General features: G+C 42.0%; 4 protein-coding genes across 4 annotated transcripts; 2 read left to right on the top strand and 2 right to left on the bottom strand.

The window, feature by feature from the left end:
- Positions 1-1,256: 1,256 nt before the first annotated feature.
- tdp2b (tyrosyl-DNA phosphodiesterase 2b) lies at positions 1,257-4,420 on the bottom strand. Its single transcript, XM_076879106.1, has 8 exons — positions 4,302-4,420; positions 3,849-4,027; positions 3,491-3,615; positions 3,255-3,404; positions 3,018-3,109; positions 2,095-2,213; positions 1,834-2,004; positions 1,257-1,747 (listed from the first exon to the last, which is right to left on the bottom strand). Exons 2-8 carry the CDS (start codon positions 3,993-3,995, stop codon positions 1,466-1,468), a joined length of 1,086 nt encoding a protein of 361 aa, XP_076735221.1. The 5' UTR covers positions 3,996-4,027; positions 4,302-4,420; the 3' UTR covers positions 1,257-1,465.
- Positions 4,394-6,562, top strand: acot13 (acyl-CoA thioesterase 13). Its single transcript, XM_004549228.2, has 3 exons — positions 4,394-4,525; positions 4,636-4,820; positions 6,125-6,562. Exons 1-3 carry the CDS (start codon positions 4,442-4,444, stop codon positions 6,282-6,284), a joined length of 429 nt encoding a protein of 142 aa, XP_004549285.1. The 5' UTR covers positions 4,394-4,441; the 3' UTR covers positions 6,285-6,562.
- A 1-nt stretch (position 6,563) lies between these two features.
- Positions 6,564-10,543, bottom strand: lg22h6orf62 (linkage group 22 C6orf62 homolog). Its single transcript, XM_004549229.6, has 5 exons — positions 8,935-10,543; positions 8,662-8,838; positions 8,454-8,579; positions 8,017-8,151; positions 6,564-7,905 (listed from the first exon to the last, which is right to left on the bottom strand). The coding sequence occupies exons 1-5, from the start codon at positions 9,061-9,063 to the stop codon at positions 7,780-7,782; spliced, it is 693 nt and encodes a 230-aa protein (XP_004549286.1). The 5' UTR covers positions 9,064-10,543; the 3' UTR covers positions 6,564-7,779.
- Positions 10,544-10,615: 72 nt separating this feature from the next.
- On the top strand, positions 10,616-14,310 carry gmnn (geminin DNA replication inhibitor). The gene is made up of 7 exons (XM_004549230.5): positions 10,616-10,751; positions 11,082-11,153; positions 12,120-12,212; positions 12,326-12,479; positions 12,566-12,648; positions 12,960-13,070; positions 13,580-14,310. Exons 2-7 carry the CDS (start codon positions 11,097-11,099, stop codon positions 13,763-13,765), a joined length of 684 nt encoding a protein of 227 aa, XP_004549287.1. The 5' UTR covers positions 10,616-10,751; positions 11,082-11,096; the 3' UTR covers positions 13,766-14,310.
- Positions 14,311-15,041: the final 731 nt, after the last annotated feature.

The raw sequence follows: 15,041 nt of genomic DNA, 5'->3' as shown, positions 1-15,041 counted from the left end.
GGTTTCCCCAACCATATAAACAGTACATTTGCATAGTGAAGGAAACTAGCGCCACTGAATGAACAATGTGCCGGGGGGTTAATTCCATGATTGTTAGTATGCAAATTCTTATGACCATTGATCAATGACAACTAATCAAAGCCTATTGATCAATGGCCATGAGTACCATTCACAGAAAGTGGGGAATGGCTACAATCACAGCATTGTAGGATGGCGAAAGATGTACCCTTGGGCCCCCCTTCTCGATCCAGAGATGGTCAGCATCCTGACAGCCCGATGGACGAAGCTGTCTCTCAGTCTGCTGGTTCTGGCCCGGAGGCTCTTCAGTATCCTTCCTGATGGCAGCAAACTGAAGACGCTGTTGAAGGGATGAGTGGAGTCACCTGTAATGGAGACGACCTTCCAGATGAGGCAGGTGCAGTAGATCTCCTGGGGAGGGAGGCAAGAGAGGTCCCCACAATGCTCTCGGCTGCTCTCACTACCCGTTGTCATTTTTTCCTGCAGAACCCAATGCAGGAGTCATACCACACAGTGATGCAGCTGGTGACGATACTCTCAACTGTGCCTCTGTAAAAGGTGCTCATAATGGGGGTTGAATCTCTTGTGCTTCTCAGTTTGCAGAGGAAGTAGAGTCACTGTTGGTCTTCTCCACATTCAGGGACAGGTTGTTGTTGCTGTACCACTCTGGCAGATGGTTAACTTCACCCCTGTAGTAGATCTCGTCGTGGGTCAGCAGAGTGAAGAGAAGGGAGCTCAACACACATCCTTGGGGAGCCCCCGTATTCCGTGTTCTTGGGCTGGAGGTAAGTAAGTAAGTAAAGACTTACATAATAAACACAAAATCACTGCCCTAGAACAGCTGGAACAGGCTCCAGCCCCTGAATTGGATACACAGAAGAGAGTGGATGGATAGTACTGCATCTAGCTGTTGAAACAGTGGCTCAACAGCTTCAGTCATATGCATGTAGTGCTTAAAAGTTAGGACTTCCCATAACACTACTCTCAGTCCTGTAAGTCAGTGTTTGAACAGTTGCTACTCAACTGTGTACTGCCCTCTAGTGGCCTGATGTGTGTATTACATACAGAGTGACATCACAGTAGGGTTTCTCATGCTGTGTGTGGTGTTTTTCAGTCCCAACTCCATCCACTGAGGAAGATCATGTAACAAGGTTAAAAGCTGAAGAGCTGTCAGACTTCTGTTAATGGACTCTCCCCCCCAATCAGTGCAAGTGTATAATAAAACAAAGACATTGTAATTTATTGGTACTTTTCATTTTTTAATTTGTCATTTTAACCACATAAAACACTTAAGCAGACACACATTAGAGTATAAAACTGATTAAATTAAGGTGAATCGTTTACCGGCAATAAGAACATCTTCCTGCATAGCATTACTGTCATTTAAAGAGCGGCTGATCTAAAATAAAATGCTTAACTGTCATGTTTTTGGTTGTTTTGTGTAGTTCTATTCAGCTGTGAAGGTGGAGTAGATTCCCCAGTGATCACTAGTGTAGCGGCCACAGTCCAGCTTCTCCAGCCCCACCAAGGCCATGTGATCAGGGGCCAGACGAGGGACTCCATCCTTGGTAGCCGAGCGGAAGTAGATTCTGTCAAAGCGGCAGCGACTGACATACGGAACAGTTTTGTTGTTGTTGGCTTTAGTATCCCATGTGTAGCGGCAGTGCTCCTGTTTGCCCAGTCGCTCCCACACATCACAGACAGTTGCAGGCAGGCCCACCTTGGTCACCTGAGACGGGTCCAGAGAAAAGAATTACTGTGATTACTTGTTACAAGTTTACTGGCTGTATGTGAGTGGAAGGAGCAGCGTCTGACCTCCGCATCCCTCAGGTTTGTGTCTCCCCCAAACACAACGGTGACATCATCAGGTGCCTCTGACATCCTCTGCATCACCACATGCAGCTGTTTCATCCGCTCTGCAGCATATCCCTTACAGCTCTCAAAGTGGGATGTCATCAGGCACAGCTTCTGGCTGTTGACGATCACCTGATTTTTGGAAAGGAAAATGGTCCTAAGTATCCCGTTCCGCAGAACTTATGCACATGAAGAAAATATCAGAGATGATTTTGCACACACCTGAGCAACAAGCAGGTTCCTCATCATCTGAGTGGTGGGATAAGCTACTATCTCACGCTCCACAAATTTGACTCGTGACTTTTTCAGCAACATCCCTGTGAAGTAACCTTCCTCACCACCTGGTCAACACAAGTCAAGAGGAAGATGGAGACTTTTAAGCTTTGGTTCCCCTTCACATCAAATCTTTAGTCAAGGTATGCTGATACACATAAGTATCAATATCATGTGCAAACTGTATGTGTACAGAGATACTTAACGGTTGTGGTCAGTTTACATTTAGTCATTGTATGTATCAATGTCGTGGTAATATGGGCGCTTTTAATGACTACTTTGAACTGTCCTATTTCCAGTGTGCAATGATTGTAAAGCTTACATCTTCAATGAGTGAAAAAAAATTGAAAGTCTGAATTCATTTGAGATTTTCTCTAATCCACACAGAGTCAAAAGTATGCTTACAGACTCAAATAAACATATACACTCTGACTTGAATGTTTTAATAAGTGGTGCTGAAGACTAAAATGTCTTAACTGTACAAGTCAATAAAAGCCCTAAAATTACCATGAGACACCCCTTTTACTCCTACTCTGCAACCTTCCATGCCAATCAAGTCAGCGTTGACCCGATGTGCAGTTACATTTCTCTGGAGGTCCACGTTAGGTTATGCAGACGATTACCTCGTGGGCTTAAAATGAGCTTCCTGTCACAGTTCCCGCAGAAGTATAATCCCCATATTAGTACAACAGTCAGAATTTATAAACGCAGTGAAAGAAGAACACAGATGTCACTAATATCTACAAATGTCTCTAATGGCTCTGCTAATGCGACACTGAGGGAAACCAAAGCAGTTCAACTGCATTCAGCCATTAATGACCATTTTATCGTTCACATGAGTGCTTTGCTTAACTGTATCTAACATACTGTACCTTCAATCATCAGGTAGCTGACAGCCCGTTTCTTCAAGTACTGGACATACGGGGGAATGAGCTCCTGCAGGAACACCACGTCAGGAGTGTATCTATGAAACAAAAAAAATAAAACAATTAAAGTAAAAACAATTACTTTACTTACATTAACTATCAAATATATAGAACTTTGAGCAAAATGTAAAATTTCCTCCAAATGATGCCTAAAACTGTGCAACAACTGTAGCACATGCTTACAAGACTAAATATGAACACAGGCCTCTGGCACGCTCTGCAATGTTGTCCGTATCAAGTCCGTCCACGTTCCAGGTGATCATGGACAGTTTACCATCATCTTCTTCTGAAGGTTTCCGTGTGGTAGCAGGACTGTCTGCAGTCAAATCTATGCTGCAAATGTTTCCACAGACAGTTTGGCTAAAATGAACAGAGTCATAAGTAAACGTCACCATACACAGAAAAGACAGCAGACTCACCAGTTTGCAGCAGGGGCATCTTCAACCTTCTGCCTCTTAGCTTTGGGGGTGGTGTCTTTCTCTGGAAGCTCCTCAACATCAAACACCCTCTCCATGTCTGCCTCAAAGAATGAGTTCAAGGCTCTCTGAAGGAAAAGAGACAGGAATGTGCTGCTTATCACAGGACTAAAAAATAAAAAAAATATCAGGACTTGGCTGTATATACATCCGTATTCCAGCATCAGCATCAATGTAATGTTTTTAGCTACAGGCTCTCATTTAATCAGTAAAATAACCCGCAGCTGTGCTGAGTGCAATTAAAAGTGCCCATTTGGACTCCGGCTACAACACCAGAGTTACACTCAGCTGGTGTATGTACCTCCATCTCCCAGTCATTCTCAGCCAGGTAGCACTGAGCCACGGCGCTTTCAGTTCCCGCTATGGCTGCAAACTCGTCACAGAGGCGGCTTCTTTTTTCCTCCAAGTTAGAAACTGACGGTGTGTCCGACTCCGAGGTAGAAGCCATCTTTATTAGACACCAGTTTTGCACAAGTACATCTGAAATAAAGAATTAAAACCAAACATTAGCCCATCTTTGCTCTCTGCAAGTTCTCTAAGGTGTACCCATGAAATACGTCCGGGTGAACTTGCTAAACAGTTTCTAATTCGGATAAATTGAAGCTTTAAATAAGACTTTTTAGGGTTGATATACCATTTCATAAGACTCCATACCATTAAAATATACTTTTTATTATAAAAAATATTTAACTAAAAGAAGGCTTGGAAAAAAACTATTAGCATTAAAATTTTATACGCACGCGGCGCTGTTTACCTTCTTTACTGTGGCTGGCCAGTTAAAGTTTCACCCGGACCGTTTTGCGGCACGCCACAGTTTCCGGCGGTGTAAGATAAACAGAAGTTTGACATTGGCTGCATGAAAAGGTGTTAAATACACACACCTTGTCGTTAACAATGGCTTCGCTTACTTTAAATTCCTTAAAACATGTAATGAGAGCTATGGTGGATAGCCCAGGCTTCGACAGGGTACTTAGCAAGGTAAATATGGACAGTTTGTGCAAATTAGTTTTTTGGTTTAAGCGCAGAAAAAAGCCGGATCGTGTCTGTATTGTTGCGCTGACATAAAAACAACTCTGTGTTTTCTTCAGGTGGACATTTTGTCTGCCAGCCCCGGTAAAGTGGTGTGTGAGATGCGGGTAGAAGAAGAGCACACAAACCGGGGAGGGACGCTGCACGGCGGGCTAACAGCCACACTGGTTGATATCGTCTCCACCATAGCTATCATGCACAGTGAGAGGGGGGCACCGGGGGTCAGCGTGGATATGAATATAACGTGAGTCCATAACTATTGTAAGCCTTTCTGGGAACAGGTTCTACCCCTCAAAACTCTGGCATAAGGCAGATCTGCCTGTAAAAAGTAGCAAGCAGGGTTCAAGGTTCAATTGAAATATGTAAAATGAACCTTCACAGGGTCCTACAACACGGACCCAGCCACCAACCAGACTTGTGCTCGTGTAGGGTTATTTTCATGCAAAAACTAAATATTTTTACTTTTATCTGTCACCTTTTGTACATTATACTATTTTTGTTTTCCTCATAAATGGGTAAATGTGAACACTTAGTCCAAAATTACTTTACTATCTTTATTCCATTTATCTGTGCTCAGGATAGACACCAGTTTGTGGAGTGACCAGGGCTAGGGACAGGTCAGGTTGAGTGGTTTGGAGAGGCTGAGATGGTTTTAGCATTTTCACACAAATATAACAGGCTTGTTCCTTTATGTTTAACACATTAAGTTTTTATTTCTCATCACTGTGCACCTTCAAACAGCAAACCAATTTGAACCTAAATTAAAGGAATAGTAACACATACAAGACAGTCCTACTGGTGTATCCATCAGCTGGGCTTATCGCACACAACAAGATGAAAAAGGAAAAAAAAAATTACCTGCGTATCATTTATAGCACTATACTCAGGGGGTTAAGGTGACATTCAGAACTGTGTTTTTTCTTAATAAGCTGTGGTCACTGTATTTCAGCATCTAGCTTAGAACTGCAGAAGAGGAACAAGCATAAAGGGGATGATGCAGAGGGTTGGTGTGATGCTAGGGATAGGATGACATGGAGAAAGATGGCAACTCCTGAAGGGAGCAGCCAGAATAGGAAGAGCTTTGCACTCAGAAATGATATTTAATACCACTTAAACTGTAGTGTTCGGCCTCTCTGTGAGGTCAAAGTCATGAAGAGTGATGAGTCATGACCCCACATTTGAGAGAAAAGTACTTTAAAATATATATACACCGGTAGTTTTTTTTCCCCCTTGTTGATTAGAATTTTTATTTGCTTTGGTTTACAGAATTGCCCAGTAAGAAAATGGTCCCTGGCTTGATCCCAGGAGACAAATCCCTTTGGGGTTTCATCCGATGTGTTAATGCAGGGCAGGGAGCAGCCAAAAGTAGCTTTATTCACTTATTGCCAAGACTAAAGGATAAATGTTGAAAGTCAGAAATAACATACTCAGCTTAGCGCACTGAGGGTTAAGTTACACCTCACAGGATTAAATTTAACCTCCTGCAGGCTTTCCTAATCTGGCTGATAATTTCCCCGATAAACTACAAAAGCTGTCACTGTGTCATAGGTACATGAACGCTGCCAAGATGGGAGAAGATGTTCTCATCACCGCTCAGGTTCTGAAACAGGGACGGAGTCTGGCGTTTGCCACAGTGGACCTCACCAACAAGGTTACAGGGAAGATCATCGCACAAGGAAGACACACCAAACATCTTGGCAGCAGCTGAAGCTTCTCCACTCTGTATCTGTCTGTAGTGTCAAAGCAAGAGTGACGATGTAAACAGCTTCTCTCTGTCTGTAAATAAGTTTGTAATCAGTACTTCAGTGGTGGGTGTCACAACGCTTGGGCTACGAGCTGGTGGTTACTTGATGCTTATTTCCTGCTGTTAAATATTTGCCAATAACTTAAATTGACACCAGTGGTTATTGTATGATCAGAGCCCCTTGTCATTGAAAGACTGTATCAATGATTTGTGCGCATGCAATAAAAGAAAATGGACAAAGAGTGATGCTTTCAGAATTTGCACTGTATTGGGATATGCTCAGCAGTATTGATTTGAGAACCAACAGAGAAAAAAAACTCCAGAAGTTACACGCCTTACATCCTTTTAAAGTGAACACACTGAATCAACAAGGAGCAAAATTATATGTGCGTAATATTCTTTGACAAGCAAGCCTGCAAAACCCAATTTAATTTGATGAGCATGGTGGCAAATCATCTAACTTTTAGTAGGTCAAATAAAAATAAGAGAATTAGCTTTCAGCAACTTTTGTTAGGTATGTTAAACAATAAATGTCGCCATTTCAGTTACTCACCAACCCACATCCCCAATAAAACAAACATAAAAACATCATTTCAGTAGCTCAATGGAATAGTGCTTGAACAGTGAACATGACCCTCAACGTCTAACCAACTTTGTGTGTATAACACCTTTCAAGTCACTCAAGGTTTTAGCGAAGGCTTGCCTAGCATGTTTCAGAGGAAAGCAAATGACACCAAACCATCTTTGAAAGTCCAGCAAAATAACTAAGGCTGTTTAAAAGAAGCGATACCTACACCATATGATTTGACAGATACTGTTCATCTCATTATCTCTTTGCTTACACGGGTGTTTAAACACCTCTCCACACCTGTCCTCGGTCACAAGACTGCGTAAAGTTGTTCTAGACACCTGCGTGACATTACAAACTTTAACAATCATTTCTTATGACAACAAGGATATAAAACGCGTCCATGTGAGAACCACCATGATGACCTGTGTATTGTTTGTTCCTGTTCTGATGCAACATAAAGAGTTCCTTCAATGACCGGTGCTGTTGACAGTGCAGCTCCAAGAGAACAACCAACCACTCAAAATCAATGTTCGTGCAGGTTCAAATGAACAAAAATAGGTGAGTGAGAAGCAGGGAATGAGGAGGAAGTGGAAAAAAAGGTGAGGGATAAATCCAAAAATGGTAGGGAGAAGAGGGGTGGGGGCACACTGGGAGCATGAGGCAGAAAAAAAATGAAGGATGGGAACTCAATCAGATTCAGGTCAGGGAAGGTAGAACGAGTAGAAACAAAAAAGGAGATCCAAGCATAAGTTCACATCTTAAAGGGAAAAAAGGATGGAGATGAGTACATCAATTTGCTTCTGAAGGCTTAGGCAAGAGGAAGGGAAAAAGGCTTTTTTTTTTTTCTTTTTCATTCCCCCTCCGTGTGGCTGGGTGGAGCAAGAAGCCTTAATCAGGCATATAAGGGCGGAGGTGATCCTCGATGTCTCCCACACCCCAGCAGGTCAGCTGGTCCTGGGGCAAGTACAGGCAGAGGCTGCACAACTTGAAAACTGTGGCCTTGGTTTTAGGAGTCTGAAAGAATGTGGACAACATTTGTGATAAAGTGTGTTAACAAGACCATTTCAGGGTTTTTTCCTCCTCTTTTTAGGAGAATTACATTTTATTTTCAGCGATGCGACATACCTGTAAGTGCTGTCTATCCATAAAGAGAAATACAGACTGAGTTGGGTTGTTCATGACCATTCCAGCCTTGTCTTTACGACCCAAAGCATGCATGCACTGCTTCTCGTAGTCTCCATGATGAAATTCAAACTTGGCCTGTAAATAAGACAGACTTAAGAACTAAGGACAAAGTTTTGTTATGTAAAGTCTCAGTTTCCCAGACACAGATTAAGCCTAGTCTCAGGCTACAAACTCGCAGTGTTTCGTGTTAGTTGAGGACTGAACTTCATACATATCTGGGAAACTGGCTGCAAAATTGAATTTGCTGATAAGATGCTTTTTTTTTACTATTTAAAATTGCTACACTGTGAAGATGATTTAAAAAAATAGAGTGTACACAAAGATGATATTTTTAACTTTCTATAGTTCTGACCAAACCTAAGGTGATAAGGACTGACCTGAACAGGCCTAAAGGGTTCATCATCGGCCCCCTTCCATCTGGAGAACAGCAGACAGACGATCTTCTCAATATCGTTGCGTGGCCATAGGATAAAATCCATTTCCTGAGTGCAGCCTATCACATCCTGTAAAAACACAGACAGCTAACATGACACAAAATGTTTACTTTTCCATACACTCCCCCTTTCAAATGGTATTGCGTCTCACCCTTCGCATTGACTGGTATCGGGGCGCGTGTAGTTGCACAACGTCTTTTTGCAGGAGCTCTATTGAACTCTCGAGAGAGTAGCTGGAATCGCGCACACCTCGTAGGATATTTTCTTCATAGTTGTTGGTCATCACTGGCACAACTTCGGCTACCTCAAAAAGTGCTGACTTCTTCTTCTGTAATGAAAAAAAATTGGAGGGGGGATATTTTAAGGCATTGCTTTGGTTGTACAATGAGGAACAAACATGAGTGGATCTGTAGTGCTGGCAAACCTTTTCTTTGAAAACGAAGGCTATATAAATCTTGAAGTCAAACTGATCAGCCAAAGATTCCCTTTTCTTCCGAAGTTGAGCTCGAAGTCGATTTCGTGTTTGATTTCTGCGTGAAGTTGGGTCCCCCATGGTTGGAATTCGATGGTAGTGTCTTCTCCTCTTCTGCAGTATATTTTGGCTAAACTCTCTACTTTCTGTTTGATAAAGGATGGAGCTGGCTACCCTTTGCAGAAACAACGCATCAAAACTCTAGGCTAAATCCTCAGTATACCAACTACGAACTTAAAAGGTCATAAAAATCTTAAACAAAACTAAGTCATTTCGATTGTTTTGTTAAAAAAAGGGCAGTGTTGAGGAGGGGGGGAATGGTCGACAAGCTAAGACTACATCTCCTTTATGCTTGATCAGAAATCCATGTTTTAAGACATGACTTTCAAGGACCGTGAGCTTCGTTTTTCAACCTGCCATGGAGGGATTACAACAAAGATTTAAATTAAAACAGCAACTCAAATGACTCAACTTTTCCCTCCTATAGATGGTACTGAAATCAGCAGAAAGCGCTGCTGCAAAAACCCATATCGCTAGTTTTCTGCAATTGAGATTGTGGACTACAGCAAGCAGACAAATATTCTATCGTTTGGGTCATTTCAAAGTCCCTCATCCATGGCTGTCTTTTTGCTTCCGTGCAGACACTGTTATGTGCGTGTTATAGACGGACTGGGGATACAGACGAAGATGGCAGGTAAACACAGATGCCAGGAGATATTGGCACCGGGTAACATCGAAGACTACTGCGAAAGTAACTTGACATTTCCGTGACTTTTACTGCCACTCATTTGGCCCAGAGCCTGTGTCGTTGCTGCCACTGCCGATAGTCATGATGTGGGCGTATTTTTAGCACACTAGCTAAGGTGAGCTAGCAGGCTAATCTAGGCATTCACTTCCGACACTAACTAGTAGTGAGCCAGCGATATAGCTACATCTTATCATCTGACTGATTGGCTTAATTGAGGCCTATGTGTGATCACCTAGCTTAGCGTACAGTCATCTTTAAACGCGTTTACATTTCCCCCACCTCCTCGGCTCAATGTGACTGCCAGTGCTGTTTGAGGCTAAGAAACCAGCGGGCTTCACTCACTAACCGTTTACACCATTTTCGCTAAATGTAATGCGCTTCAGTCGTGCCTTGTTAACTACTTCATCGACAAAAAAACAGAATCAGCCCAGGGGAATCAATTATAGCCAATCAACGACAGCAGTTGAATGGCGAAATAATTGTTAACTAAACAAAAAAAATCAACCCCCCGCTTTCCACGTCTGAAGTTTCGAGGTGTTTGCTGCGCTTGTTTTCTTTCTCTCCTTTTCTTCAGTCGTCACAACCTCCGGCTCGCCCTGCCGCATGCCATGTCAAGATAAATCGACAATCCAGCTCAAGTCCTCCGTTCTTTCAGTCGACATGTGGAGTTTTCTGTCTCCCGGCGGGCCCATATTTAACGACGTGTCGTCCAACGTTTTTTCCGTTTGGTTTCTTTGTTTGCGTGTTTTTTTTAGGTAGCTAATAATGGCACATACAAGCTAGACGGTCTACAGCCTCCCCCAAAATGGCTGCACAGTCAACTACAAAGATATGACGTGCCTTGACATGTGACCGCACGAGGGGAAAAAAACAACGGTGCAAAAAAAATAATTCTTTGTGAGCATGCGCCTCACTGGCCTCTTGCTCACGTGACGGAGTGGGCGTATTTAAGCCTCTGGCGCGGGAGTATCGGAGAAGAGTCGAGCGAACGGGAAACCGAGGTTAAGAAAAAGCAGGCAGGGTAAGTTCTGGTAATGTTTTTAATTAATTAATTTTTTTTATCTACAGTTATATCACATTAAGTATAGTTCACGTCGGCTAATTTGCCTTCTTTAAACGTGGCTGATTGGTTTTCCTTAAGATCCAGCTGACTCGAGGCCTTCTTACCATGGCTTATTTTAAAAGTGGGGAAACTTAGACCATATGATCCTTTCCTTATAGAGTAGCGTTTCTAAGTGGGTAGAATCACTAGTCAATGGTAAGCTAGACAGCTAGAGGTTTAATTTTTTTTTAAATATAATTTTTGCTAATTAAAAATCAAGTTCTTTGTCTACTACTTGTCCTGGCTCAGGTTTCGAGAAAAAAAATGAACGTCAGTGGAAAAGTAAAGCAGAGCCACCAGAAGTCCAATGAGAACATAAAGGTAAGTACAAAGACTTTTAAGTTGTTTCGTCATTTTGTCTTTCAAGTGTAAACATTGGTGGTAATTATTTCCCTAGTAGTGCTCAAATATCTCCTATACTACCTTTCTTGGGTGACTGGTATCATTTTAGAGAGCTTCTCATGAAATTCTTATTTTTTTCGGGTGAGGGTCAGTATTTTTATTTAAACTCAAACCAAAAACTTCCATGTAAATATAGAAGGCCAAGATTGCCTCTTCCATTTATTGTTGTCTTAATTCTTTTATATTAACATGTATAATCCAGCTGCAGCAGTCTCTGGACATGTAGTCTCAACAGAACAAAGCCATCTACTGTAAGTGGCTTGAAGGTCAGTCCTAAAGGACACTTCAGGGTTGGGTTGTGTGGAAAGGCACTTAAATGTGGTATTTCCTGTAAAGTGGTATTTAAATTCGTCATATTGCTGAGCAGCTCGGTGTCTTATTGCTTACACTTAAACAAAATTACATTTGTTTTGGTTTCTACTTTGCTGTTCCTTAAGGAAAAGGCCCACTCACAACTTAATCACCCATTATACAAAACACCCCAGCAGTCTTGTGAAGCTGTGGCCAAACATTAACAAATTATGTTTTCTGGCTGCTCTGTAACGATCATTGGAGAGACTTTCCCACGGCTGTTAAGAATTTGTGCCCTACCCGCGCTTTGCACACCTGTAGGTCTGTTGCACATGGCATTGCTGTTGTGGCACCTCACTTATGCCCTTTCTCCTGGTGACAGTGTAACTAAAGTAAAGCTTGTGAAGTGATGCTAATCCTTGCTGAATAGAAGCTTTGAGAATGAGAACATGGGTTCTGCTACTTTCCCATGTGATTCAATCTTTAGTTTCTAAAGGCTAATCAGGGGGAGGGGGAGTCTACCTTCTGTTTTGTTAGCATGTTGTAATCTAATCAGATATACAGTAACGGTTACTTGTGTTGGATGCCTTTCAGAGCCTTCTCACACCTTCTCAAAAGACTATGGGACCTGCCAGGCAAACCCTGCAAGTTCGTCAGGTTAACTCAGACCTGGGGAGGTCAGCTAAGGTTTGTAGTAGCTGTCCAAATTGGCTTGCATAAGATTAAGACTTGTAGATGTTGAATCACTCGTGAAAATTGCATCTTTCAAGCCTAAATTTTGGAAATGATTTGTTTTTTAGGCCGGAAAGGTTGGTCCAAAGCGGAAGAATTGGACAGCTGAGCAAATCAGAGGATCAAAGAGGGTCAAGATGGAAGTCAAATCCACTCAAACAGAAGCAGCTGATGGGTTAATAGATGGCATGTCCAAAGAAGCATATGAGCTCATGGTCAAAGGTAGAGAAGGCAGCACGGTGCGCTAGATGGTCACAAATTTTCACTTTATCTCAAACTCTGATCTAAACCCTCTGCTGCTGTTGTAGAAACTCCACCTTCCACCTACTGGAAAGAGGTAGCAGAGGAGCGACGGAAAGCACTGTACAATGTTCTACAGGAGAATGAGAAGGTGAGTTAATCACTGAGATTCTGCTAATGTTTAGCTGCAAACTGAGCTGTTCCCACGCTCCCACTGACACACTTGACCTTTGGCTACTGACCAGCTGGCACTTGAGTAGCTCTGAAGCTCACTGAATTCTCCTCTATATAAAAGGTGCTGATGCTGGCATTTTTCTGCATTCACTACTTCACGATTCCTGTAACTCCTAAATTGTTTGGCTAGATTGCCTGTACAGTGTATTAACGTGAAGCAGTTTTCTGGTTTAGACCTTCCATGTGTAGGAGGTTGTCTTAACTTTGTGTTTGCATTTGTTGTTTCAGCTCCACAAAAGCATAGAGGCCAGAGATGAGCAGCTAACGAAGCTTCAGAGTGAAAATGAAGAGCTGCAGGAGCTCGCTCAACATGTCCAGTACATGGCTGACATGATTGAGGTAAGTATTAAAATTTGACTGCACATTGAGTTGTGGTGAAAAACTATATGTTAATCTTATCAGTTGTGTACCAACATTACTGTGGACAGTTTTGAGAAAGTGGAACTGGAGGGATGCACCAGGAAGCTTAAAATGTATGGCTAAACAAACTTTAAACAGATTGGAGTTCAGTTTATTGGTGCAGTGTCTTCTTTTTTCCACTCGGGGAAAATAAACTGCCCATCCTGTCTAGAGATGCTTTGCATAATTAAATCTTAACACTATATGCGTCTGATCAAGTTTTACAAATCTGGCTACTTGCTGCAGCATTGCAATTACAATTTTGGACTCATTCTGTTTAATCAGTGGGCACAAAGTAGTAACTTGGTGGTAAAAATTTCAGCCTTTTGAGCTAAACCCAAATTCCCTGAGCAGAGTACTTAACCAGGTGGAGAGCTGCATGGATAAACTGGACAGGACTGCACAGATGGGTCTGTTGGTAAATTAAACTTGGTGTACTCTCTTTTTAGAGACTGACTGGGAAATCTCCTGACAATCTGGAGGAGCTCAGAGGGATTGCCTTTGATGAAGATGAGGCTGAACATGAAGGCGACGACTTGGCAGATCAGAGTGAAAACGATCCAGACTACAGTTACGGCTCTGCAGAAGAGCTATCGGATGATGAAGAACCAGGACCCTCAGGACTCCAGAACTAATACTGCATGACTGAGTAAGTTTTGACTGCAACGAGTACTTCGTTTGAAGGAGATGAGCTTTAAAGATGTGTATGTACTCTAAATTCAGCCTGCAATTTTTATTTTTTTTTAAATATATTTTTCATCATTGCTCAAGTTTAAGGGTCTTAAGAAACTAAGCCAGTGAAGGTTTCCTTTAACAGAAGACCCCTTGATGTGTCATAGTAAGAAAAGTACAGATGTGAACTAAGCTGCTGGAACCTGAAAGACTTCCATGTCAGGGTGTCCACAACCATTAGTCTAAAAGAAGTTTACCTTGGCCAGGTGAAACTAAAATGCTTGTCCAACGTGCTTCTTTTGGCACTTGATTTGTCTTGTGGCTCCTGTTGAGCGACAGTGTTTACAAATTTTACTTGAACACCTGTTTTTCCCTGTTGTGATAAGTTAAATGTGCACTGTTGGTCAGTTATTTACTGCCAGATGTGGCAAAGAGCATGGCCCTGAAATGTTGCCTCACTGTAAAATTTTGAAGTTGGTGTAAATAAACTTTATATTTTAAATCTTGACACTTATTGAAGCTTGTAGTTCTTGCTGAACCTAAAGGGTGAAGTTGCTACAGAAATGAGAAAATTATAAATGGGTATGCTAGGGACTGGGGGGGGGGGGGTGAAGACTCCAGTCGGTCCACTTGGTGGTGTTGGGATAAATCTTGATTCTTTTATCTGTATTTTGAGAAGCGTTGCAGCTTTTCTCACTGATAAAGACCTCCTCGATAGCCTGTCATACTACAGCAAAGTGACACACAACTGACCTCAACTAGAGATGTCTTTGTTACTGTGCTATGGAAGGAAAAACTGACTTGCACTGGTGCTCCGGCCCATTTAGGATCAGAATATGCTGTATGTGGCTCACAATGTAAAATGAGTTTGACATCGCTGGCTTAGGCTGTCCCATATGGAAAAGAAATGGTAAACTTATGTGATTACTCATGAAAGTGGCCACGTTCTCATTACTTTCATTGTTTTAGTAAGTATCCAAAACATACAAGTTTCATTATATAATTTTTCAAGGGATCTTATGTTTTCACTCATGCTTTTCATACAAGTTTCACACAAGACAGATACAAACTTTATAAGATTTATATATCTTTTCCATATGGGGTGTCAAATCTACACAACTAAAACTTTTTTTTTTTTTTTTGGTGTGTTAAGCTTGTATGCCCACTTTTCCGTATAAAATCTAGCTGCTGTGTAGTTGTAACAGTCCGATTACGTATGGATTTGCATATACTCATTAG

This window comes from Maylandia zebra, linkage group LG22, assembly GCF_041146795.1.
Source record: "Maylandia zebra isolate NMK-2024a linkage group LG22, Mzebra_GT3a, whole genome shotgun sequence".
NCBI lineage: Eukaryota > Metazoa > Chordata > Actinopteri > Cichliformes > Cichlidae > Maylandia > Maylandia zebra.
Note: the sequence above shows the minus strand (reverse complement) of the source record. Positions and strands in the feature narration are given on the sequence as shown.

What these genes read in the sequence shown, in the direction of transcription:
- tdp2b (XM_076879106.1), bottom strand. Translation starts at nt 3,995, where the DNA reads ATGGCTTCTACCTCGGAGTCGGACACACCGTCAGTTTCTAACTTGGAG. An exon ending in GATGCCCCTGCTGCAAACTG is followed by an intron (nt 3,405 to 3,490) that starts GTGAGTCTGCTG and finishes AAACATTTGCAG; the next exon opens with CATAGATTTGACTGCAGACA. An exon ending in CAAACCTGAGGGATGCGGAG is followed by an intron (nt 1,748 to 1,833) that starts GTCAGACGCTGC and finishes GACCCGTCTCAG; the next exon opens with GTGACCAAGGTGGGCCTGCC.
- acot13 (XM_004549228.2), top strand. Translation starts at nt 4,442, where the DNA reads ATGGCTTCGCTTACTTTAAATTCCTTAAAACATGTAATGAGAGCTATG. An exon ending in TCGACAGGGTACTTAGCAAG is followed by an intron (nt 4,526 to 4,635) that starts GTAAATATGGAC and finishes TGTTTTCTTCAG; the next exon opens with GTGGACATTTTGTCTGCCAG. An exon ending in AGCGTGGATATGAATATAAC is followed by an intron (nt 4,821 to 6,124) that starts GTGAGTCCATAA and finishes ACTGTGTCATAG; the next exon opens with GTACATGAACGCTGCCAAGA.
- lg22h6orf62 (XM_004549229.6), bottom strand. Translation starts at nt 9,063, where the DNA reads ATGGGGGACCCAACTTCACGCAGAAATCAAACACGAAATCGACTTCGA. An exon ending in AACCCTTTAGGCCTGTTCAG is followed by an intron (nt 8,152 to 8,453) that starts GTCAGTCCTTAT and finishes TCTTATTTACAG; the next exon opens with GCCAAGTTTGAATTTCATCA. An exon ending in TGGATAGACAGCACTTACAG is followed by an intron (nt 7,906 to 8,016) that starts GTATGTCGCATC and finishes ACATTCTTTCAG; the next exon opens with ACTCCTAAAACCAAGGCCAC.
- gmnn (XM_004549230.5), top strand. Translation starts at nt 11,097, where the DNA reads ATGAACGTCAGTGGAAAAGTAAAGCAGAGCCACCAGAAGTCCAATGAG. An exon ending in ATATGAGCTCATGGTCAAAG is followed by an intron (nt 12,480 to 12,565) that starts GTAGAGAAGGCA and finishes CTGCTGTTGTAG; the next exon opens with AAACTCCACCTTCCACCTAC. An exon ending in ACATGGCTGACATGATTGAG is followed by an intron (nt 13,071 to 13,579) that starts GTAAGTATTAAA and finishes CTCTCTTTTTAG; the next exon opens with AGACTGACTGGGAAATCTCC.